The 27,359-nt window shown below is 33.0% G+C and overlaps 1 protein-coding gene across 4 annotated transcripts in view; it reads right to left on the bottom strand.

Moving 5' to 3' along the window:
• The window catches only part of LOC126714541 (phytyl ester synthase 2, chloroplastic-like), a 75,170-nt gene extending 57,319 nt beyond the window's left edge, over nt 1-17,851 (bottom strand). The window contains exons 1-14 of one of the 4 annotated variants that reach the window (XM_050414729.1): nt 17,225-17,850; nt 13,787-13,838; nt 13,494-13,549; nt 12,981-13,139; nt 12,629-12,733; nt 10,534-10,640; nt 10,055-10,176; nt 9,249-9,357; nt 7,953-8,083; nt 5,556-5,931; nt 2,045-2,158; nt 1,395-1,450; nt 1,160-1,269; nt 157-411 (exon numbers count right to left, since the gene is read on the bottom strand). In XM_050414729.1, coding sequence (XP_050270686.1) covers nt 221-411; nt 1,160-1,269; nt 1,395-1,450; nt 2,045-2,158; nt 5,556-5,931; nt 7,953-8,083; nt 9,249-9,357; nt 10,055-10,176; nt 10,534-10,640; nt 12,629-12,733; nt 12,981-13,139; nt 13,494-13,549; nt 13,787-13,838; nt 17,225-17,609 — 2,073 coding nt within the window. In that variant the 5' untranslated portion in view covers nt 17,610-17,850 and the 3' untranslated portion in view covers nt 157-220. Of the gene's footprint in view, nt 1-156; nt 412-1,159; nt 1,270-1,394; nt 1,481-2,044; nt 2,159-5,555; nt 5,932-7,952; nt 8,084-9,248; nt 9,358-10,054; nt 10,177-10,533; nt 10,641-12,628; nt 12,734-12,980; nt 13,140-13,493; nt 13,550-13,786; nt 13,839-17,224 lie in introns of those variants that run through there. The other 3 variants (XM_050414728.1, XM_050414730.1, XR_007651622.1) reach the window with 3 other exon arrangements.
• Between the last annotated feature and the right edge of the window lie 9,508 nt (nt 17,852-27,359).

Below are 27,359 nucleotides of genomic sequence, written 5' to 3'. Positions count from 1 at the left end.
GGTTCCCTCAAGTGAAATACTTCACTTGAACAGGGTCATTCACTCATTTGGAACTTTTTGTTGTTGTTGTAAAATTGTTATTAATGGCCACTGACTGTTATTAATCGTATTTAGAGTGTCATGAGTCATGACTCTTCATTGGTGACTTTTTAGTGCTAACTCTTCAATGATGTCTCTTCATTCTCTGTATATATTGTTCTTTTCATATTTGCTAAAAAATTCAAAGTTTAAAGGTGGGAATTTCAGATGTAAAGCCATGTGTGGCCTGGTAAATTAACCGAGACAATAAATTTCTGTAAGGATCATTTTCTCTTTTTTCCTTCAAATATGCAAGGCATCTTCCAACCTCAGACTTGACTTGTAAATATAATTCATGAGCCTTGTCCCTGTCTTTTAATTCCTGCTTCAAACCTTCAGAACATGATTAAAAATTAAGGTTATTACTTGCATCTTACTTACCTCATAAAGAAAAACAACAAAACAAAAACTTGCATAAAAAATTCAACCTATTAAAGCTCAAACTTCCAATGACTACTGCTCAAGCAGAGGCACAGGTTACAAAGGTCCTAAGATTCGGGTAAGATATAGACAAACTGAATAATGAGGTTGACATACAATACCTACAATGTTTCTTTGCTAATGTCGCCCTGCATAACAAACACCCTCTACTATACCACATATCTGGCTTCATACTTGGGACTATGATTTAGGAATTCATAAGAACACATGTTTCGTGTTTTTCAGTTGGAAATGATAAGCTATAATTATATAAATGACCATACTGAAATGCCATATCAATGCAGGTTTGAACATAATTTCCTTAGTAAATAAGAGAATGGCATGGATAGATATGATGACAACTAGATGAATGTTGCTTGAAATTATTCTTCTTAGGCTGCTTCTAATGAATTGGGTATTTTGCATGATGATCTACCAATTGAATTTGTTTCCAATCTAGGGGATATGTAAGGTGGCCATCAGTCCCAATTAGATGCACCGCAGTATCATAAAGCCATTTTTTAAAAGGTTCACTTTCATTTTAAGAGGCCTTCAAAATTTTTTTTTTTTAAATTCTTTTTTTAGGCTAAACTTGATACAGCACACTTTATTACTAGCATCAGACACTCAAAGATATTGGTCATCTAACTAATAACCATACCTTCTGTTTCAATGGGTTTGCCGAAGTAATAATAAAACCGACCAGGAAATTTTGGTAGAATTCCTGGAAAATGTAAATCTTGGTTTGCCACCTCCCCAGTAGCATCAGTCCTACCATACAAGATCATGGTAAAATTAAAATAAGGAACAGGAAGGAAAGGGCAAAATAAATTTGAGACCAAATTTATGGAAAGAAAAGATCCAATGGAAGTCAATGCCAGAGGAACTTAATATACCTTAAGTTTACAGCCGCATTTGTTAACTTCTCTATTTGATCCTTCAAGTAAGGAATCTTCATTTGGTCATCATAATCAAAAACTAGCTATCAGTTGAAAGAAACCATTTATTCATTAGTGAGAAAACCAGTAAAACCCAGTGACAAAAAAGTGAATCTAAATATAAACTAGCCAGAAACGCAAATAGCGGTAATGTAGATATGTCAAGTTTAAACTTTTCTTCAAAGCGATTAGCATGTCATACCCTTCTCAAATGAACATCCCTATCTCATTGTGCACAGGGACACTGATAAAAAAGTTCACCTTAATTTACGTAGAAAATTATGGGGAGAAACCCTTTGTTCAGCAATTATGGTTCTCTCCACATAACACAAGTAACATTATCAGACAAGGATAAGCACATACATGTAGAATTTTAAATTAAGATAAATTAATAAGACTATGAATATAGATCCAGGTTTCAATGTTTAGATTTAAGACAATTTGGAAGAAATAAGGCATCAAGTGATGACCCGTGCGAGTGGTATTCAACTAGCAGCTTAGCCAGCTAGAAACTACAATTCTGTGCTGCATGCAGATATGAAGATATGCATAGAATGGAAATTAATAATTGATGAAAAAAATGTTACTAAGTAAAGTTCTTAGCTTACTTCGGTTATATCGTCTTCTCCAACAGCACCAAAAGGTATGATTTTGGCTCCAAATCTTGCAGCCATCCTGACAAACTCTGACTGTTCTGGCCACATTAACTTGTATTCTTCACCCTGAAAGTACAAAAAACCAAGCATTTTAAAACTATTAAAGTTTTATATTCTAAAAAACACATCTCATTTATGTTGAAGTGAAATACACACAATCAATACATTCGAAAAAGAGTAACCATGTCTGCACATGTCGATGCATATAATTGTATAAATCACACCGGAGCTTGAAGGGAGAGAAGGCAACATTTTGCATGATGAGATCATTTAGCATTTCACCTTAGACTGTAAATTTCTTGAGTATGTTAATAATAAGCATTAAGGTTGAAGGGGAGTTAATTTTCAGTAATAAGCTATAAATTCAAAAATAACCAAAGCATTGTCATTAACTCATCCAAAGGTTTGTGAACCATCCATTGATTCACTACCTTCTGTTCTAATTTTACTTGAAAGGGTAAGCAAAGTATTAGAATATCTTGGACTGCAAGTTGGGGTGGTGGAAGCAAATCAAGCAGAACCCAACCAGTAAATTGACAAGTTTGGCTTTTCCTAGCTTGGATTGAGCCTTGATCGAGAACACTACCAGAACTCAGGAAGGGCTAAGCTCAAGTTATATGTCATATTTTAAAAGCACCATGATATTGTATGGTTTATATGTGTACGATCAATGTAATAATAGATATAAGGAATTGATTTGCCTAGTTTTAAGAATACTTCATATTCTTTCCTTGTTTTAATCTTGACATTTTTTTTTTTATTATTAAAATTGTGAATTGTATATATATTGTGTAATACCACGATTTTTATGATCATCACTGTCATTAATATTATTATTACAGAGTTAAGGTACTATACGTGAGCACAGTAAGATGGGAGGAGACGATTATGTGGTGCTACAAAATATGTGAGAGAACTAAAGTTTTAGTGCATACAATTTTGGGCGGCAATTTAAAATATAAAGGAAGATGTAAAGTGGAGGGTTACTTTGTGGGTTATGCATATAAAACCTTAAGTTTTCATTCTTTTCATTTTTTCAATTAGGGATTTTTCATTCTTTTCTTATAGGGAAAAGTTAAGAGAATAAAACCTATTTGGATAAGAAGTTTAAGAGTTATCGGAATCCTTTGGAGTTCCAGCCTATCTAAATAGATAAACCTTAAATTGAGGTTAATTGGAAATAATAAAGTCTTGGAAGCATATTTAAGCTGTTGGGTCTCTTCTTTATACGAGTGAATCATAAAATAAAAAGGAAAGAAAAAGAGTTAGAGAAAGAGAAAGACGCTAGATGCTAGAGGCTACAATAAAAGGATTAAGGATTAGAGGAAAACTTTGTTTGTAGCAAGGTAATTTGTCTCTCACTTAAGAGTCCTCTATGGGTTTTTGTTTTAATATTAAGCCTTGATCACCAGTTGTGGGGTTTATATATACAACTAGGCCTGTTCGTACTACATATGTTGTAGTAATATTGTTTACTGGTGGTGGACAGTTTAAGAGGATTGATGTTGGGTTTCACAATATTATGAATTTGGCTGTTACTTATGTATACCTTTTAATTAGTGAACTTGGATCAATTTATAGATTCTAAACCGCAAAACATGTATGAGAATGACTTTTACAACTTAATTATTAATTCTATGATTGGTTGAGGACCTAAATATCAAGTGGTGGCCTAGAATATCAATTGTGGCTATAGAAGTTCGTTTGAACTCTAGTAGTATAGATTAGCTTTTGGGGTAATATTGTTGCAGTGGGACCTTAATAAGGAATATTAAATTGATTAATTCAATGGTGTATACAAAAGTAGTTTCCATAGCTTAGTTTTGTAGGACAGTAGGAAAGAAAATGATTTTAGTTAGTAGGTTTCTACTGATTTAAAGCATTCTTTTGTTTAGAGCATACGAAAGATTGAAGGTTTTGGTTGTGTTCAGATATATTAGCAAGAGAGATATGTAATTATACATAATATGCACAAGTTTTGTTAATTAGGTTCTTAGAAGTCAAAGGTTTTCAAAAGTTATGTTTTTGAGCATACATTTTCTTAAGTTTATCAATAGCATTTTTACATCATTGAAAGAGAAACTTCGACTTTTAAATAACGTTTTGAATGTCTGCATCTTGTTTGAAAGATGATTTCTAAACTAAATTATTTTTAGGAAAGAATTGAGTTTTAACATAAGTTTTCTAAAAAGGTTCTTGTTTTTGTTTAAAACCATTTGATTTCAAATTCGTATTCCGACTTTCCAAATGGCATTTAAAATGTTTCTTTTCGCAAATTGAGTTTTTTAGATTTACTTAAGAATTGTAAAATATTTATATAAACTCCTTAGTTCCTATTTATTCCCTAAAAGAGTCAAGCATCCTCTTATTTATATTCAATTTGATATTGTGATCTTCAATGCCTCAGTATTTGGAATGATTGTTACTAATAAGTAAATTATTCTACTTTTGTATAAATTTTGCTTTTGTGATATGTGACTCATTAAATGTTTTTAAAATTGATCAGATGTATGTGTAAACACGTTTAGAGGCTTATATGTGAGAATAAGTGTTGAACCCTCATCAGCAAGGGTTAGATATTGGTATCCGCTCACAAGATTATATGTGAGAATATGTGATATGTGTATGTGACACTGTCCTCTGATAAATTATTTGTATGTGTTTTCCAATGATTTTGGTATTCAATTACATATGTGTTAAGTGGTTCATTATATGTTTTGGAAACTATGTTTGACATCATTGAGTTGATTTGTGAAATCAAAATACTCGTGCTTTGCTTAACTCTATTCAATTAATTTGTTGTGTATTGTGTATAATTGCTTACTAGATGTGTGGCACACCCCATCAATTACAATTTTCAAATTAAAGTTTAGTTGGGAAACAGTACCTTTGGATTGCTTCGTATAGTGCAATGTAGAGCTTGGGATAATTGGAGCCTTATTTATCTTTATTTCGCTTTAGTCTTTATAATATTTCCAATTGTGGATGTTTAGAGATCGTAAGAAGTTTATTAATAGTATTATTTATTCAGAGTTTCATTTAATTTTGAAATTAATTATGTTTATTGAAATATGCAAGATCAACAAGTTAGTAATGTATCTAAATTCATGTTCCATGGATTTGAGTTGTGCCATATTGCTTTGGTCAACTTGAAACCACCTGACTCAACTGGTTCCAACTTCCAACTCAAGCAGGCCTAAGCAGAGTTGACCATGGACATGGTGAGGCTAGGTTGTGCTGTGGGCCAAGGTGTCATAGTAGGGGTTGAGCAACGGTAACCGCTTCCCAACCCAATCAGCCAGAGTTGCAGCCAATGGAAAGAGGAAAAAAATTCTTATTACTTGTGAAGCCATGATACTGAACTTTTTATTCACCAAAAAAGAAGTAAACTAGAAAGGGAAGAAAAAAACATGATTTAACCTTCTTGTGTATATAATAAAAGTAAATCAAGGTAAAGTGTTACCTTCCGATGAGAAGCCTCACGCACGCCTCCTGGATACAGCAGGACATGGGACTTTGAAGACAGAAGCTTGAATAAGTTAGAAGCTGAGACAGGAACTGCCCCCATAATTCTGAACATGTCATATTGTGACACATCAAGAAACATTTCCTGTATATTGCCTTTTTTCATAAACAACATTGGATGTGCTATCCCCCTCACTAGGATATTTCTTTCCCGAAAAATATTGGCTATCAAGGGAACCAATTCAAATCCCAGTAACATGTGATAGCCTACTAGCAAGACTGGACCCTCTGAAGGTATTCCAGCAAGGCCCCTCACAATCTTCCCATCCTCTAAAGTTGAGAGCATAACAGGGCTAGTAAAAGCACCAATCCATCTGTGAACGTCAAGAGTGTGAGACAGTAATGTCTAAAATGTGTTTTACCACACCCAATCAATCACAAAACTCTATAATAAAAAAAAGATGTCTCAGGTTTGTCAGTTTTTTTTTTTTTCTTTGAGAGTTCGGTAGATTCATATAACAAACGAGACAGAAAGTCTACACGCTCACAGACTTTACAACGCTGAAACCAGAGAACAAACAAAAATACCAACTAGCACTCCTATTACAAAATGAGACTAACGGTCTGTTTGGTTGAGAGGAAAAAAAAGTAGAAAGGTAGAAAATAATTTAATTTTCCACATTTGTATTTGGTTGGGAGTAGAAAAATAGGAGGATGAAATTTTTTTTTGTTTGTTTGAGAAAAAAAATAGGAGAATAAAAAATATAGTTTGTATAAATTTACTCCCACGTCCCTATTAGATAAAACAAAAAAAATAGAACTTTATATATATATATATATATATATATGAATAAGCAATTCATTTCTTTTTTAAAGTACACAAGAAATTTAAGAACTCAAAATTGTTTTCTAAAAAACCAAGAAAAAAAAAAAGAACTTATAGAGGAAAAAAAAAAGGCCTAAAAACCAAAACTGGTGAAAAAAAATAAAATAAAGAAGCAAATAAGGCATAAAAAAAAAATTAAAAAACAACATAAAGGTTGTCAACGTTGGCAGGGACAAAAAAAAAAAAAAAAAAGGAAAAAGAAATAACTGGGAGGAAAAAAATAAAAAAGAAAGAAACGTTGTCACGTTGGAGGCATGGGCATTTTAGTCCAAAATTTTGAGCCCCACTTTCACTCTTATTTTCACATTCGGACGATTGAGTTTTAGTGGACCTGTGGAGAAAACAACCAACTCTACCATTTTTCTCTCCCCCTCTCTCCCAACCAAACACCCTTCTCATTCATCTTTTTCTCATATTTTTCACAATTTTTTTTTTCCATCCTCCCTAAAATCATCTCAACCAAACATACCTGAAGCATTTGAAGCATTTGCTTAAACTAAAGAAAACACTAGAGGTTTGTCAGGTTTGGTGTAAGCATTCTGAAGTTTATGCATTAAGATATATAGTCCACTTTCAAAGGCATTCTCCAATCTAATCGCACAGATGAAATGAAAGTTTAAAGCAATCGTATCTATTTATATTTATTCTGTTAGCCACCTTTTTATCCAGTTTCATATGCATATTGTTCTATGATAAGTTTTAATCTTTTTAGCAGACAAGATAATACAAACCGTTTTCTCTGGTTGACTGCCTGACACGAACCAAAGCACCTGCACGGGTGCGGTGTGGCAACACAAATTTTTGAAAAAGTAGTAAACAGGTGTGGCAGGATACATTTATTAATTAATTATTAAATATATTTTCTATATATTGTTAAGTATTTTTGTTTTCATATGATGGTAAATATATATCAATTTAAGAGTAATAGTATAGATAATAAAGTGAATACATAACCATTACATGATAAATCAACCAATTTTTTTTCAATCAAAAGTAAAACTTATCAAAAAAAAAAAAAAAAAAAACAATCAACATATTTTTTAATTATCAAAAAAAGAAAACAAATCAACATTTTTTTTTCAATCAAGAAATCAAAATTGTTGCGAAAATATTGTGCTCATAACAATACTTTTTATATGATAAAACTTTTTAGTTTTAATATTTTTTTTTATATAAAATATTTATGCACATACTTATATGGTTTATTAAGCATACACGTATGGTTTATACACATGGGCACCAGCATATCTGTAACACATTACTGAAGAGAGAAAAGATAAGGAGAGAAGGACAGAAACTGCCGGCGGTAAAAAAAAAAAAAAATTCGTAGGGGACGTGCGTGCAGCCACATCCAGGCCACATGCCGCGTTCCCCAAGCGTCCGACATGGGTGTGGTGACCATATACTGACACACCCCATAACCCATATATAAGTTTTGGATGGACTGGTCAAGTACCAAGAATTTTAACATGTTATCTCAGAAAGTAAATGGTAGAAAATATGACTTACTTTTTGTCTTCCGCTATTTTTTTGAACTCAGTAGGAGTTGGTAGCATGTAGTCCGAAACATAGTCGAGGTATTTTCCACGGCGATAGAAGCTAGCACCCTTGATGATAGTTACCAAATCAATACCATCTTCCTGCCAAACATGGGCAGAACTTCAAAATGTATCATAAAAATAATCCAAGATTCATGTGATATATCTAAAACTCAAAATAATATAATTTGAGAACTATATAATGTATTTATTTATATGAAAAATTCAGTAATTTTGCACATAATATAAGGTTAAAGCATCTGTTTAAAAACAGTAGTTTTATGTCTTGTTCACACAAATGCTAATACATGATAATCAGGCATAAAACATATATCAAATATACATTTTCAGATATGAATACCCCCGCCCTCTCTTTTTTTCTCATCTTCTGTTAGCATAATAGAAACCTTATTATTTCGTATTGTAAGGAGAGTATTCTAGACTTACTCAGAATTCATATCTAACTTTTGTGTGTGTTTCTAAGTAATCAACTGTGCCAAAATAATAAGGCAAGTTATAAATTCTATTTTATACATTAATGGCACGTTTGGTAGACTGTAATAGGCACTGTAATGTAATAATTATTCCTATGGTTTAGCTATTCAATAGTTTGGTTATGTTTTTATTACAAGGAATAGTTATACCTTATGAATAACTATTCTTTAAAATGAAGAATAATTATTCCTCTCTAAAAGGATTGTAATAACTATTCCTTGGTAAATGTAATAATTTCCAACACTAATATATTTCCAAATAAATAAACTTTCCATATCCACCTAACAATTATGGAAATAAAAAATCATTAAAAAATAACTCATCTCTCTACAATTTAAAATATATTATTTTCTAGGAAATATAATTGTACAAATGAGATATTTCCTAAAATAGATCATAAGTTTTATTTTAATATTACAACTCACAACCAAACTAATGAATAGGTTTAGTTATTCCATTACAACATATTTTATTCCTGGTAATAAAGATTACCATTCATGTTGTAATCCACATTTAGTGTACCAAACGTACCCTAAGTTATTTTTTCAATTTTCCCCCCAACCCACCCAAAGTCTGAATTTTGCCTGACAACTTCAGACAAGTAATGGAAAATTAAGAAATCATTAGTAATTACTCAATTACTTTTTTCCATTGAACTCTTACAAGCAAGAAAAACCACACACAAATGAAGACAAATTTACGCATGCACTTACGCATGCACACTCACAGGGGAGAGAGAGAGAGAGAGAGAGAGAGAGAGAGAGAGTCCTACCAACAAGAGGAAATGACCACTGTTATTGAACTTACGAATCTCACATTTTGGAAGCACATGACATAGTCTTTCACCTTCTTCTTGACTAGGTAGCAACTGATCCCTCCCACTAAAACAACACACAATGAACTCCACCCAATTATCCTTGAATGTACCACAAGATCAAAACAAGAAAAGCACAACAAGTATACATTGCACAACAATGCCTTTATAATAGAAGAGGAAGAATAACAAGTTGAACAACAAAAACTGCTTATTCCACTGGAAAAGAGTTTGTGGAAACGTACAGCCTATATTTAGAAGATGCATATGCCATTTATACAAGATATATGACCTCCGAATGACTGGGGCACCTATCAGCTAAAGAAAACTTGTTTTGATAAGCTTCACTTAATTCTATAAAGAAATGACTACAAGAAGACCAGTTACTACTATTACATTATTTGAGGAGTGAATTTTCTAAATTGACATAACTAAATGTTGAAGAAAGTTTTTGACTCAGTCAGATGGGACTTTGTTCTTTCAGTGTTGAGGAGTGTTGGCTTCGTTGCATTCTATCTCATCACATTTCACTTTCTGTTCTGTGATGTTGGGGAATCACTGTCAATACCACAGCTTAACCACAGGCAACAAAGAAAGAGAAACCTTTCTTTGCTAAACATATTGTTTGTTATTGAAGTAGGTTTTTTTTTTTGGAAGGGGGGGGGCGTGTTTGGATCAATTAATAAAAAAATAAAAACAAATAACAGGAGATTTGGTTTCCAAATAAGGATTGGACTGGTTTTCTTATAGAAGAGAATAAGAACCTGGAAAGTATCAGCGTTTGAGCTTTTACAGCATGCAGGCGTGAATTGGAGACTGCTGAACCTGATTTAAGCATCTGCAGCTTCCAGCGAAGTGTTTCTCTGGGTAAGATACCAGCCAGAACCTGTGAATTCATTCATCAAAATTGACAGTGGAGGAGAAATATAAAGGAGACATGTCAGCTATCTCTGTGTGAACTCCCAACAGAAGTCAGTAGTCAATATTTTAAAGTCACATAGAATTGCAAGTGATATTAAACTTAGCCAAAGCAATTACAATTTCAGATGACCCAGATGAGGGCATCTAATCTAGGCATGTAAATGAAGAGTATCACAATATATTCATTTAACAGTCCTTGATATATTCAATGATGAAATATATTTAGTCTCATAGGAGTTTCAATCTCTTCTAGACAATAGTTAAATAACATTCAAACTTTAATATAACACTAGTCTATGAATGTTCTAAAGTTGAACCTTACAGAAAGGTAAGATGAAATTGCATCAAGATCCTGTGATAGCTCTCCAACTGTTTGTTGCAGAGGAAGTCCCTTCACCGCACTCTCTATTGCCGTCCTCAAAGGTTGACCTAAATGGATGTACAATTACTGACGACAGGGAGATTTATGTATAATATATATATAACTACATATATAATACACATTTATTTATTTATGGATGTATGTGGGTATGTGTCCTTAATTTGCAAATTGTACATTTCTCAGCATTAATAATTTTCACCATGCTTTGGATATGGAAAAGAGATACACTAAATCAGTTCCTGAATAGCAGTTTCAATTAGAAAAGAATTTGGATTTCTTATTTTAGTTTCAATACATTCATTTAAAAATAGAAATGCAACAGACTGATGAACCATATATTACATGCTCTCCAATTTTAAAAGAAAAGAAGTTCAGTCCTAGAATTCCAACAGTTTTGTCAGCCGGCCCTCTACACCTTCATTCAGTTAAGTGATATGGGAACAAAAAGCAGGCAAACATCTCTATTTACATAGGAATGGGGACGTGGATAAATGATTTGGGGTTAGATGTTGACAACCTAGAAATCTGTTATCAGTTTGTCCACCAAGGGAAAAAGGACTGGAGAAAATAAAAGAGACCTAAAATATATTGCAAATAAAAGAATTTGGATTTCTTATTTCGGTTTCAATACGTTCATTTGAAAATAGAAATGCAACAAACTGAAACCTATATTACAGAATCACATTATGCCTCTTTTATCTTGGCATCACATGGTCAATCACCTAAGATCAATCAGCAAATTCAACAAATTATAACCATTTCCCATTGGTCACAGTTGTACGAGGGTAACTAAAAATGTTTCACTACAAGCTGTTGGTCACTACAAGCTGAAATTCCAAGTATGATTTGAAAGCCTTCAACATAATCAAGTTATCAGCAGTCTTCATCTAGCTATTGTATAAACTTTCAACAGTTTTAGGGGCTTTGATGGAGGCAACAGAGAGTTTTCGTTTCTGAGGCATGATCAAATTTAAGCCAAGGTGGAGAGTTGTGACATGGCTCGAATAGAATACTTATTATGTCAGTTAGCTAAAGCTTTGTGTTCTCTTCATATTCAAAAACAATTAATTAGTTTTGTTTGAGTGATTTCAGGATGCCACATGCCGAAGACTAGTTAGCTATATGAGAACCCCTTAATTGTTTGGAGAGGTTGTGCAGTGCAGCAAATAGGGTAGTGAAAAGAAACTTCTCTATTCTTTGTTATTTGTGAAAATGAGCTCATTGGGTGTATTTGGGGTTTGGGTTTTGAGAGAGTACCTCTATACTACCTTTGTAATATCCATATTTGGTAGTAAAATTTTCTCCTCCTTGCTACCTGTGAATATAGGCCCAATGCTGAACCATATAAATCCTTGGTGTCCTCTCATGTGTGTGGTTGTGTTTTTTTCAACATTTTATTCATTCCAATTAAGATCTTTCTCAAATCCATAATAAATTTTCACAATCAATATTGTGTTGGAGAGATTTGGGTGGCTCTTTTCCACAACACTTTTGATCACACAAGTTTCTAATCCCAAAGGGAGAAGAAATCTTTTAAGACGAGAGCCTTTCAATTGGCCACACAAGTTCCTACACCCAAGAAGGGTAGGAATCCTTTTCCATCACATGGCTTACTACATATCCAACTGAAAACGGACTTTATTCCACCTACAGGCTGCACCCAAGCGCTGAGAATCGAGCCATTGTTCACAAATCTCCACATTGGTGGAAATCGAGCCACAAACACACATGGCTTGCAGATTTGGATGTTGCTCCCAGTCTCCCAAACCCAATAACCTGAGTCTATAATTATTTCTTTTTATTTGATTTGTAAAGAAAAAAAAAATGTAAACCCTTATTTAGTGGAGAATCTTATATGTAATATCACCATGTTATGTTAAATTCATTTTCCTGACATAAAATTTACGTATCACATGTAAATACAATACCATTCAATGAATATGAACAGGTTTGTAGGCTATGTTAGCTCCAAATGGAAATGAATATGTATTTCAAACAACTAGGAAAAAAAAAGGAGGAAACAGGAAAAGCAAACCTGTCATCAGACTCAACATGTTAGGAGGGCTAAAAGGGAGTTGGCTGGGAATGAATTCCAATAATGTCATTAACGGTTGTAGTTGAGATCGGCTAATAGACGTAGCTGTGAAAAGAACATTAATTAGGCAATATAAAAAGTAAGAAAACGAGAAAAAAAATATATATATATATTCAAGTGAATGTCATCTACTATGAAGCTAATATTCTTGAGTGTTGAAGTGACTAAGAGCATTTTTTTTAAAAGACCTCTCTATAGTCATAACTCTTTATTCTACCTGAGTTGCTCATTTTATGGGGGGGAAAAGCTAAAGCTGAAAGCAATGGTTTTTTCAAAGAGACAAAATTCTTACTTGGGTTAGCCAAAATTAGCACAAGATCAATATCAGGATTAGAAGCTGCTACAGCCAGAGCAAGGCATCCTCCAAAAGATTCTCCAACAAGATATATAGGTCTGTTGGGTGAACGGTCGTTCTCTGATCGAATAGTTTTTTCCACCTGCTTCACCAGGTCTAAACCATGAAAATTTACGGTAATTAGATTCAAAATAAGAAAAGAAAGATAAACAGTGATTACTTTTATGTTCTATTTTTTAGATTTTTATTTTCATAAAATGTCAAATGAGACAGAAAGGTTGGTTTCATTCTCAACTGATCTCTTCATGATACGCCATTAGAATTCCCATAGTACAGCTCAGGCACTATGTTTTGATCTCAATATGAGTACCTTAAACCTCAGACCAGAGCAACAGTTGATGTGACAGTCAATGCTACACTATTTATCACCAATGATACACAGACTCTCAAGTATATTGCATGCAGTAACAAAAGGTAGTAAAGAGAGAGAGAGAGAGAGAGAGAGAGGACCTGTAAATGGTGTTCGATCCATGACAGGAATGTGCAAGCACCATGTCTCAAAAATCCTACACCAAAGGGGAAAAAACTCATAAATCAGGCAGTGTCATATAATTATAAATTATTAGCCGGTAGCCATTCTTTCTTTCTTTGTTCTATGTCTTTATATTTCTCTCTTGATGGCTAGTGGAGAATTTTGTGTATGACAAGTAGCTTTCAAATTCTCCATTACTTCTATTTGATAACTCAAAGAAAAAATGATGGTACTCATTGTTCATAGAATTCAAATGGAGGTGAATACTTACTTTCCAATTCTACAATGATTCTTAATGAGTCCAAGCCCGTCGCTAAGAATGCCTGTAAAGTTACAAAGTAAAAATAGTATGCAGAAGAAGGTAGTAATAATAATAACAATAATAGTAACAATAAACTTCATATGGATGCAAAGCTTAATAATAAATTTGAGATGCATACGAAAGTGAGCCTGGCACTGTTTTAAGGAGCTGCTAAAAAGCTTTAAAGTTTAAAATCTTTAACAGAAAATACAATAAGTTTAGTCCCTAACCTTTTAATATTGTGTCAATTTAGTCTCTATTCTCTATTGTTATTGTTGGATGAAAATTGCTGACGTAGCAAACAATTAAAATAAAAAATTAGTTTATTGCCAAATCTTTGGAAACTAATTTTTTACTTTGGCCGTTAGCCATGTCAGCAATTTTCGGGACTTAAATTGACACTGCATTGAAAGATTATAGATCACATTGACACAATTGAAATATTAAAGATCAAATTGAAATATAATGTAAAGAATAGGGATTAAATACGTAGTTTACCCAAAATAATTTCAAGGGTGGGCCTAGATTAGAATTGGTAACAATTTGCCACTTATAATTTCTTGTGAAATTATTGTAAAAATATTGTGAACACAGTGTTACTTATCATAAAATATATAAAAATCAATTAATTTTCGATAGATTAAATCATAGATATCATTTTTATATGTCCTTGACATACAAGGTGTAATATAAGAGAAATATAATAATGAAAAAAAGGGAAAAAAACTCTTTTGGAGTCAGTTTTCTTATGTTTAAGGATGACATGTTCTATCACAAAATGCAAGTCAACAGAAAATAAGTCCAATAGATTAAATACTAGTTTTTTTTTTTTTTTTTTTTTTTCACATATACAATAATTTCACAACAAATTATAAGTGATGTCACAATATATGTGATTCTTGAACTTCAACCATTTAATAAATAAATGTTTGAAATGTATTTGGGTGATTAGTGTCAAATCAATTTTTAAGTTCATGTAGTAAAAATCATAAATATCCATTGCATTTCTCTTTTGTGATACCAAAAGAAAATGCGATCAAAACAAAGTGTTAATTGGTATTTTAAAAGAGCAGGGAAGGTTTACCAATTTAAATTTTTAAACAACAGATTCTAAATAAAATGGGCATTTGGCTAAAGAATTGCAGCACAAAATAAATTATAAGAATTTAATCGTAGTATATATATATATATATATATTCACGCCCACTATGTTAAGACTTAAGAGGATCATTTCTCTCAAAAAAATTAAAAATTAAAAATTAAAAGAGGATCATGACTTATGACATTAATGAACCTCGAAATGGACCATGCATAATGACGGAGTCAAAAATTTATCAGACTATGATTTTTGAATGGAGTTTATAACGATTTGTTTCACATAAATAAATAATTTATCCTTGGGAGCCAAACAAAAATTTAAAATTTGATGAATGACTAATTGTTTTATATACTATGTTCCTACCGTATATAATAGTAGCATAAACGTCCAACCTTACTGTGGCAATCTAGTCAATTATTTATCACACACATCACTCATATACGCATTGGTCCATCATATTTAGGTTAACGCCATAGATTGAAATTATATTTTTTTTCTTCTTGAGAGATTTTCAACCTATAGCAATTCTGATTTTCTCTTTATTATTAGGTTAAGATATTAATCAGTTTTTGGCGTAAATTTCTTATTCAACCATCAGAAACTTATTGAATTCAAAAAATGAATTATTACAAAAACTTTTAGCCCATCAGAATCACACACATATGATAAAATTTTATTCCAAAGTATTCTAATGGTTTGTAACTGAAAATCTAATCAGAAAGAGAGCAATTGGACAGGTTTTTTTTGCAAGGTCTTCTCCACAAGTGACAATCTCCATCCCAATAAACATGTTCACGCGCACCTTGTTTTTTTTTTTTTTTTTTTTTTTTGTAAATTACAAATTGCATCTTTTAATTTTATCTAAAATTGAATTCAATAATGTAACTTTTGATTTATTCACTTCAGTTTTATAATTTTTATTCATTTTCAATAGTCCTTCCATTTCCACTTGAGAGGCTGCCATTAAGTGTTCCAAAAGAACATAGTTTTAGTATTTTTTGAATTTCCAAAACGATGTCAGCTTTAGAAAAACTACTGGCACGAATTTAGACAAAATAACTAAATTGAATAAGGTAAAACTTATAACAGTGAAATAAATAAATCAAAAGTTATATACTTGAATTGGATTTTATATAAATTTATTTAAATAATGCAATTTGTATATATATATATATTTGTCTTGCCCTTTGTTTTAATTTAATATTTTTTAAAAATAAATAAGGAATTTTAATTATATTTGAAACTACCAAATATAAAAGACTACAAAGTATAAACTACATATTACTACATCCAACTTTAATCCAAATTTATATAAAATATAAAAATATACATATTGAAAAAATATACTTTCGTTTATCCTAAACCACAAACGAAAAAAAAAAAAACTTTTTATCATTGGTATATCGACGTCAACGTCAAGGATATCATTGAAATTTTCACAATTCCTCTTATGTTTTTTTTTTTTTGCAAAAATTCCTCTTATGTTTTGCTTTTTAGAGGATTCGGATCCGAAATGCTAAATGTCATATATGAGGAGGCGGCATTATACTTAATGATTTTTTTTTTCTTTTTTTTCTCGTAAATGAGAGAGTGCATTGTACACTCATGAAAGTTAAAAGTGCATTAAAAACTGTATGGGAAGTGACAGTAAAAATATATTAAAAAAAAAAAAAAGGTGATATTACATGTATGCACTCTCTTTTATGAAGTGGACCCCACACTTGAGATTCACCCCATGAGTAACCCAGTTGTCACGGACTCACCCATACAGTCCCAACCGTGCAAAAGTTTGTTATGAACAAAAAATGAATCTTGGAAAATGTTTTCTTGAGAAAGAAAAAGTAATACTGTTCCACAGTAAACCAATGGTGGCGCTACTAGAGTTTTTAAATATTTTTCATCAAATTGTTGCTTGGTGATTACCAAAAGGTCATAAACCAAAAGCATGGACAGAAAATCTACGAAAAGGGAAATCATGTAAATAATATTAACAAAAAACGAGTATTCAATATCACATCATTAAATTAATTTTTTTATAAATGAGTTCCTTGGCCCTGTAATAAGTAATAACGTTAACGTGTGCAATTAAGTTTTTGTTGAAATTTTTATTTATTTATTTACTAAAAATTAATAAAAATCGCACAAACAAATAAGTTAATACAAAAGCTCCAAAAAATTATTAGTTGAGACAAAAATAATCAAATTTTACGACAAAATAGGGAAAATGGAAATGTTCAGTTTTGGGTAAAAAAGTAATCAATATCATAATTCATTAGCAAATATGGAAAGAGTGATTGGTGAGAGATGACCTGGCAAAAAGAGAAGCAGAGGAGAGTTCTTCAACGGAGGACCACACTCCAAGGGCGTGAACCACCGCGGCGGACCACCGTCCGATCTGCTTATCAACTCCTTTGATCGCTCAAAGTATTCCCTCCACACTCTCCCATTCTGCTCCACCTCATCAACACTTGCCCCTACTTCTGCCTCTCCTAATTCCTCACTTTTCTCCGATAAACGACGCGTCGTCGGAGTCGGAGTAGCTGTCGTCGTTGGCGTTTGCTCGGTGGAAACAGCGAGTCGCCGAAAAGAAATTGAATTTTTTGACTTGCTAAACTTCCCGACCAGTGACGTAAAATCCCGGCGGATTACCGGCGATAAACTGGTGGGAAAAATGGAAACTCCGGTGACCGCCATGGCAATGCTAGTAAACTCTCTGCTGCTGCACGGAAACAGTACAGAGAGAGAGAGAGAGAGAGAGCGGTACTAGCTAAGCTTGCGGTCCTCTCGGCTGAGAGAAGTAAAAAGGCCTCTCAAAATCTGAGAGAATTAAAATAATAAAGATACTATGCAAATAATAGTAGTGACAGGAACAGGCTGAGCTGTGACAAATAAATAGTTAGTGGTAAGAAAGAGAGAAAGGTGGAAGGGGAAGTTCTAATAGTTATGACTTATGAGTAATGAGGAGTGGAGCGAAACGTTTCATTTTTATATGTTTGTTTGTTTCTGCGCGTCACTACTCAATTTAAGGGACGGTTGATTCCCACGCTGTAAACCCCTTCTTATAATAATTGAGGGAAAAAAATTTATATTTTAAATACAAAAAGAGTAATTTTAAAACCTCATATTTTATCATACATTTTTTTTTTTGGACAATTACCTATTGTGACAGATTAAGATTGATTGTCTATCATTTTCACATAAACTTACTTTTTTTTTTCTTCGCCACTCATTACTTATGATTTGGTATGGCTCAACAATTTTGAGGGCCTTAAGCAAAAATTTTAAGTGGACCATTTTTTAAATTGTAAAGTCTAAACTTGCACAAATAAAAATTAATTTATTACATGTTTCAATAAATTAGTATCACTATAATACAAATGAATTGATATAATATAAATCAAATTATTAATTGGAGTGATAATTTATAATAATTTATTTTATATACGAGATAGAATTTATACTTTAGCCTAATCTAAGTGTATATGTATGTGAAGCTCACTCCTGAAAACTTGAACCCCGACCCTTAATTCCAACACCTCACAAGCATTTATATTTGTGGAGTGACCACCGTACTAAAGATGCACGATGGTATAATTTATAATAATTGATAAAGCAAGAGTTTGCATTTAAAAAAAAAATTGTGATAACTTATTAATTAGTGTGTGGTCGTGTGGCATGTGGGGCCAGCTGTGACGTCAAAAGTGTGAACTATGGGCTTAGCTTATGGCCTTGTGATATGTTGTGGCTTGTGGACAAGACTGTGCAGTGCTGTATGTATTGTGTAGTCTTGTCTTGTCAAGTTATGAACATTGTCACTGTGCAGTATTCTGCATTTTAGGATACAATATGACATTTTTAATGCATTTTATTGACCAATAAAAGTACTTAATTTTTTTTGTAATTAAAAAATATATATAAATATTATATATATAATTTTTTTTAATATAAGTGGGGGCCCTCTTTTATTTGGGGGCCTTAAACGATTGCATAAATTGCATCTATGGTTCAACCGGCCCTGGGTAAGTTGACATATGATTGAGATGTATAATAAAATGAGTGTTAGTGGTAGACTAGATGGATTTGATGTTCAATAAGTCTAGGAGTCACGTATTTTATAGCAAATTTTACAAATTTCTAGCTAGTAAGTTTTTGATGCGAATAATAAAGTGATTTCAATGGTAGAGCATATGATGATGAATACTAGAATGTCAGTTGTGAAATTTATCATTAAATTTTTTTTTTGTAGCATTGCGCATATAATGTTATTCCAATCACAATACTGCATATCAATAATTGTAAAAATATTATATAAAAATGTTATATTATTTCTAGTACTATTCTATTCTATTTTTTATTATCGTGAGAAATTTTTTAATAATTTAGATTATTTAGTATGTTAACTATCTTCTTCAAATAAATATTTGAGTAAAAATTTAAATTTAATGTTAATTTTATTAGAACAGAAAATGCTTTAATCTTATAATATGTAAATATTACACAAATATAAGGAAATGTATGGATTATTTTGTATTATTGATAAAGTAATGCTATAGATATAACAATTTATAAGAAGTACAGCTCTAGGCCAGCTCTAGGACATTTTAGATGAAGACCTCGAGAGAGTCAAGATTCAAGCCTCTCAATCTTGTCTATCTAATTATTAAAATAAGGGTCATGCTAACGAGTGCCCTAAAGGCACTCGTTAACAATTAATTTTTGGAAAGTTTTGATATCACTTTTATGGGAAATGAAAAAAGCTGTCAAAATATTAATTATTTTTTTTTCTTTTCTCATAAAAACTTTCTTTAACTGGATTCTTAAGCAGTGCCCTAAGGGTACTCGTTAGCATTTCCCTTAAAATAAATAATAAAGGAACATGTCTATCTAATTAAAATATTAAAATGTACAGCATGTTTGTCCTTTCCTTGGTTAAAAAAGATTAGAGTCAAATTTTTATGGAGCATAAAAAAAGTAAGAAAGAAATTATAAATAATGAAAAGGAAGATATGCAAATATGCGTTACACAGTTTTCCATAGTTTATTTATTTATAAAGGAGAAATTGATTATCTAAACTCATATTTATCTTAACCATCCATTTTGAAATTTTTTTTTATAGAAAATTAAAAAAACTGTCAAAACAATAAATTATTTTTTCGTTTTTCCATAAAAATTTCCTAAAATAGTTTATTAATATATACCCTAAGGGCACACGTTAATAAATCTTTATTATTATTTATTTATATAATATAAAGAGATTGTGAGTCTCTGATGATTGAATAAGAGATCTGAGATTCAATTCTCCCCTACACCAAAAACTGATTGGTGTCTTGATCTGATACTAAAGAGTTATTATCAGGAGCGGATGTCATAGGTTGAAACCCTCTTAAAAAATAATTGATATATTATTTTATTTTTGAATAAAATAGCTATGATTGATTATCGTGGAACAACATGGCTAGAGTCTTCACAAAATTATACTATCCAATCCTTAAAAAAAAATGAATCTTCTCCTTGGCTCAAGGCCTAGTCTATGTCCTGTCACATTGTGACTTCGTTAATGGAATTATTTCATTAAAAAAAGGATTCCTACCCAAATTATGGATGAAATTTTTTTGAAATTTGTATAAATAATTATGAATCTACCAGAAAGAAATATTTTATTAGAGGAAGTAACAGTGTGAAAGGGCATGAACTCTTATATTACATTTATAAAACCTCAAAAGGGTGTCATTTTGTGAGATCCCATGAGAGAGATATATATCCCAGCCAAAATTCTTACCAAAAAGAAGTCCTAGCCAATCACAATATCATATTGAAAATACTGAAATTTATAGTGTTTACTAAGTCAATGCCTCTTGTATGGCACCCGGATCCCCAGGCCCAATTGGGCCTTGGGCTTCGACCCAACAATACGGACCATAAGGCCTGGGCCCTAGGCCCACAAGGACCATAGGCCCAGGTGTCATGCCGCCTTGAAGCACATTGAGCGAATGGTCATAATTATTACGCACCACGCTTCCTCATCCGGATCACGCCTGGTGAACCACCTGTCGGACATTAAGGCAACTGCTCGGGTTCACCAATTCTCGGCTACCTGGCAGTGCCTTAAGGAATGTTGCTGCCAAGAAAATCTACTTAGGTGGGAACTAATTCCAATGCCACTCTCACCACACCTCACTCCCAACTAAACATCCACTTAGCAATAACGACATTGGACCTCCCCTACCACTAACTGCAAGAGTAATCATAACTCCTCACTAACTATTGGGCTATAAATATGAGAAGATGAGGGAGAAGAGAGGGTTTTTTGAAAGGTTCCAGAGAAAACTAAGAATAGGAGCAAGAGAGCAACAGGAGAATAACAACAGTGGGAGTAGGGGAATTCTTAGGGAGAAGTTGCCTCGTTGGGTCTCTGTGTTGGGAACTACTCAAGCTAGGAAATCCAAAGCCCACATCACAAATAGATTGTGAGCCCAAGTGAGGCCCAGCCCATCAGCCTCATTTTTGGCGCGCACACCTCTATTTTTCCTCCAAAAAAGAAAAAAAGAAAAAAGAAAGATAATGCCTCTGTTTGTTTTATTATATAAGTTGATAATTATAATAAGAGATGAGGAATTTTAATTTTGGATGTCTTCATTGAAGGTTCTACAAAATGTCAGTTGAGTTACAAAATTTTTAGGATCCATTTAATTGGAGAGATGGAAAAGTTGGAAGATAGAAAATTAAGAATGGATGAAAAAGTAGGAGGATATAAAAGATTTTAATTTCCCTTATTTATGTTTGGATAGAGGTGTGGAAAAGTGGAGAGATAAAAAACTTTTTTGTTTGGTTGAAAAGAAAATTGAGATGATAGAAAATGTAGTTTATATGAACTTACTCTTATACCCTTATTTATATATATTATAAAACCGAAACTTTTGATTTTTTTTTTTTTTGACATTCTAATACTATGCCACATCCGATTTGCTGGCTTTACAATTTTACACCTTAGCACTTGTTTTTTTAATTAATTTTTTGGTTCAACTTTTACCGGATATCTTTCCAACTCCCCACTAAGAGCTTCTTCTTCTTGCTCCAACTTACAGGAATATGTTGGAAACTATCGCTACATGCCTTTGACTTTTTTTTAACATTCTAATATTGTGCCACATCAGATTTGCTGGCTTCACAATTTCACACCTTAGCACTTATTTTTTAATTAATTTTTTAGTTCAACTTTTACCGAATATCTCTCCAACTCCCTACCCGATAAAAGCTTCTTCTTCTTGCTCCAACTTACAAGCATACGTGGGAAACTATTGCTACATACATTTGAAACTATCGCTGCATAAGCTAAACAAACTACTCTAACCAATCACTCAAGAGTTGACCAAACTTTTGCAAGTTAAATTTGGCCTTACGCAAGTGTTGGAGCACTTGCACTACATAATTAAGTTTCAAAGTTGCATTAAAAACACTAGTATCCCAATGGCAATTGCATTGGACGCAGCGATGAGAAATGAGGCTACTAAAATTGGGACCCTTAGTTGCCTTCGTGTGGACCCCACAATTATATGACCAAAATCATCTCTTATTATTATTATGCCTACTCCATATATATATATATATATATATATATATATATATATATACTCAATAGCTTTAATAGCCCAATTGACTTGTAACAATTTGGAGGTGGAGTTTGTCATCTAACCTTAAATGGACCGTACTCCATCCGACTCTTTTAACTTTACTGCAGGTCAAAATGGGCATTTGCCTCTTTCTCACAAACTTTCCAGCATTTTGCCTCATTTCTCAAACTATCTAGGGATATGTCCCTGTTTTGAAACTCGACATTACCATAATCAAGTTTTTCATAAAACTCGATCATACTATAATCGAGTTTGGACGAGATTTTTGCCACCTAACTCGCCAACATGGCATTTTCTTATTTTTTTTAATTCGTACATAACTTGATCACTATAAATCGAGTTATATACCCGATTATAAAATTATTAAGTTATATAGCAAAATCGATATCTATAGAATCGAGTTATGCTCGTGTTATGACTTTACTTCTCCTCACATTCAGACTATCTTGCTTTCAGTCTGAACTAAATTCCACTGTTGCTCCACAGATCCACAACTGCTTCCGGACTGAACTGAAATTTCTATCACCTCAGGTAAAAAACCCATACCAAAAATTTACGGTAATGGTATTTTCATTTGATATTGTACTGATTTTTTTTTTTTTGGTTGAATGAATGTTATGTGAGTACATTGGTGTGATTTTGGTTGTTTGTTGTAGTAAATTTTAATCACAAGAGAATGAGATTCTTTACCATAGCAAGAAGTAATCAACTATATAACTTATTTTTCTTAGATTTTTATAAGATGGTTAGTGAAATGAAGAATAACACATAATTATAAGAATATGATAAGCAACATTTATGGTCATGTTGATAACTCTAGAAGGCTTTTATTGACAAATCAGCAATGCAAAAGCTATAAAAGTGGTTACTATAGACGAAATTGTATGCTGGTCTCCCTATCTATTATTTGTTAATATGTGTCCATAGGTGGTGGGACTCACATATCATGCATTAATGCATTCCATATTTTAGTTGAATGAACATAATCATCATTGTTAGACACTGACAATAACACTACGTCTTACATAGAATGTTTAGACATTAACAACAACGTCTAATTTTCGTAGGTAGGAATTTTTGGAAATCATCATTGCTTGAATTTGAGAAGTCTCTAAATTAGTAATTTCATCAATAGACTTGATGGCTCACTCTTGTGCCTTCCCTGATAGATGTTTCCTAGCCTTTTGGACTACATGAAAACAGTCTAGTTGCCTTTGCATTTGATTGTTCTCCCATTCGAGACAAGCAAGTTGTTGGTAGGTTCGTCTCTAGGTAACTCGGCTGATCGTGCCTTAGGAGCTCGAAACTCATGCCATCAACAGTACACCTCCAACTCACACCTCTTCTCGTATAGCTTTGACCATGGTTATTCTGCTGTGGTGAACTCTGTTGTGGTGGTATTTGTACTCAGTTGTGTAGGTCTGCCAACCATGATGTGTTCGACACTTCCTAGACTCTTGTACGTGTATATTGAAATATTAACGAAATCTCTTTTCTTTCCAACCCATTTCCCTTAATCGTGGTCTGTGTATGTCTGTAGTTGTTGCTCTGCTGGAACTTTTAATGATGCATTTGTTGAAGTAGATCCAAACTTGTTTCGCACCGTAGGTTTTGAGCTTAAGGCGTTGCGACTCATAGCTTAGTCAGTCAAAGAAGATAGTGAGATAGAAATAATCCATTCAGTATTGTGGAACATTTATAAGCTCATCTCATGGTCCAAATATCATAAAAATTTTATATATGAGTATCAAGGCTTGTCATGTCAGTATAGGTTGGAAAAACGGTACATGAACGGGAGTACCCATGCTCCCATTGTTATAGTGTATTTCCACATATGTACAGCAATATGAGTCAATTATATTTGCATAGTTGAAGTGTGCTTGACCAGATCCTCATCTCTGATTCACATAGTGCCATGCATTATGCATCATTGTACGATTATTCTTTTGTTTATGTTACGAGCCACGTATAGATCTAGCATGTAAAACTACATCAATTTAGAATTGTCTTAGTCTTGTACCATGTTATGCAGCTATACATTATTTACTAACAGTTGATGCATATTGTTAACTCAATCATTTGATGTTATTGTAGTTAGTGTCAATGGGTGACCCTTATTGTTACAGGCCATATGATGTGTTCACCGCGATGGATCATTGCTGGGTACTAGAAGATGAATTCAGCTATCCAATCAATTCCAACCTGCGAAATAGTGCACAAGTCCACAATACCATGAGGGCAGAGTGGGACTGGTTACTCCATGAATAGAAGATGTTTTATGATGAGATGGTCGGTTATAAGATGCCAGTGCCTCGGTGACTCGCATTGCAGATGCCAAGAGACACTATAGGCGAACTTAGTAGAGCATTGTGCTGCATAAGAGAAGAAAATAATCGAATGAAGATATGTGTCAATCGATATCGAACCTAGGTAGAGATTCAAGAATCAGTGGAGTGTAAGTTGTATGAGCATGCACAATACATGCAATCACTTCTTGCAGTAGCCATGTATCAGTCGAACGTGGAGATGTCAGATGAAGAGTAATCGTGTTGTGGTCCACTTGCATTTTGATTTATAACTATTATCCTTAATTATGTTTTAAATGTATGTGTGTCGCTGTTATTGTATTTGTACTATGTAGGGAACAATATTTATGATTAGGGGTTTAAGTAAACCTTATTATCGTTTGCACAAATATACACGTCTGATGTGTAATCTTGAATGACTACTTATAGCAAAGAGGTAGGCAAATTATTAGATGCATAACACTTACATAACACTTACATAACACCTAAATTTTCTTGCACACGATGTTGGTCGATATACATAACCTGCATATTGACCAACTAACACATACATGCATAACACATACAACGTACATATTCTTACACAAGATACCATCAATATGCATGACCTGCATATCGACCAAATGGCATTACCAACATTGATAACATAATTCTAGAGATAGTATGCACCCCACATAGAACCTAGCTAGGCGATGTGGTATATAGATATTCATTTAGACAGGTAGTCCTCGTAGCTAAGGACATTATTAAATTCCGCTTGGGTGAGCTGCCTGTTGGTAGCAGAAGCCTACTCTTCTGTAAGCTGTAGCAGGTGATACTTGCACCTATGAGGGAACATTAGGTTGTTTTTCTTTTGGATTTGGCAACGGCTTGCCTACATTGCTCCATGTTTCCCTTTGGTATTGTTAGCGAGACTTGGTCCACCAAAGGTGCCTCGAGTAGAAGGAGATCATTATGTAGAGAGTTGGACTCGTTCATGCGATACTCCCATTCTCGCCACATTTCTACATAATATTCCCTCTCATCGTTATCTCTCTCCCTCTTGTAGTTATCAAGAAAATGGGATAGGAGTCAATTATGCATCGGCATTGCAAAAGGTGAATTAGGCTAAGGTATATCTAGATGCAATAGGCAATTGTATGGTGTGATGTGGTGTGGTAGTATGGTGTAAGGATTGACTAAGGTATATATGGAAGGATTGCATGGGCAACTGTATGGTGTGGTATTGTCGGCCATGTGCAAGTTGTTCATGTTAGGTTCTAAAAGTTTGGAACAATTGGCAAATCGTGAACACAAACTTGTCTAGATATAGATCTTAGAGTCTATAGGTTTTATTAGACAATGCTCAAGGTGATTTAAGTCAAGATTCAAGAACATACAAGCTGCAGGAAGAAGGTTTTATAATCGGTCTAGTTCGATCAATCAAAAGACAGGCTCGATCGATCGAAAGTCGTATTTGCAAAATTTTAATTAAGCCCAAACAGCAGTTCAAGCCTATTAAGGATTAGGGTTTCAGATCTACTTCTCCCACTATATAAAGGAAACCCTAAACACGTTTTTATGAGGTTTTTCAGAGAGCGAAGAGTGTGCCTCTTTTGTATTTAGGGTTTTGTTTCTAAAAAGCCCTCTCATATGTTCTACTGATGTTATTACTTGAAGAATCTCAAGATCTGATGTTGTAGAAGTTGCTGTCTTCTCTAGTCATCAAAGATGCTGATGATCTAAACCTTTAAGGGTGGTCTTGGAGTCACAAACAGGAGAGTTTGTGTTGCTAAACCTTTGAGTGGGATCTCAAAGTCACAAACGTGGGTGTTTGTGTTTTGCAAAATCCAAGAAAGAAGGAGTCCATGGTCTCGGAGCTTGCACGTGGTCGTGTCAGTAAGTTTCTACTGGTGGATAGCAATAGGATGTTAGTGGTCTAAGTTCTATTGTAAAACTTCAATTCTTTCATAGTGGATTCAGGTTTACCTTGAGGATAGTTAGGTTAAATCCTCCTCAGGTTTTTATCGGTTTGGTTTTCTAGGTCATCATATTATTATGTTATTTATTTTTCCGCTGTTTTGCATAATATGATTGTTTGATTGTGATAACCTAGATTTGGAATTTGGACTAAGTAAATAACTTGGCTAATTTCCTAAGTTAATCCAATTTTGTTTTTAAGGGGTCTAAAAACTATCAGTTCAGTTAATAGTAATTGGTACATAAGTCAGCTTGATTGATTGATATGACTACACTGGGTGCAGTAATTCATAGTTGGTACAGGAGTAAGCTCAACTACATAATAGTAATTGGTACATGTAGGCTATTCACTTGATATCACTCTACAGCCTACTCTATATAGATGCTTCTATATATGACAAATTGTAATATTATTTATACCTTCTCTTTTCTTTTGATTTTTGCTCCAGTTCACATAATTGCATCACCCATTTTCTGTTTGTTTAAATGTATATTTAAGTTGGGCATTGGCTGCAGATTTATAAGCATAACAATCAAATTTATTTTT

Source organism: Quercus robur, chromosome 2 (assembly GCF_932294415.1).
Source record: "Quercus robur chromosome 2, dhQueRobu3.1, whole genome shotgun sequence".
Lineage (NCBI taxonomy): Eukaryota > Viridiplantae > Streptophyta > Magnoliopsida > Fagales > Fagaceae > Quercus > Quercus robur.
This window is presented reverse-complemented; position numbering and strand designations above follow the sequence as displayed.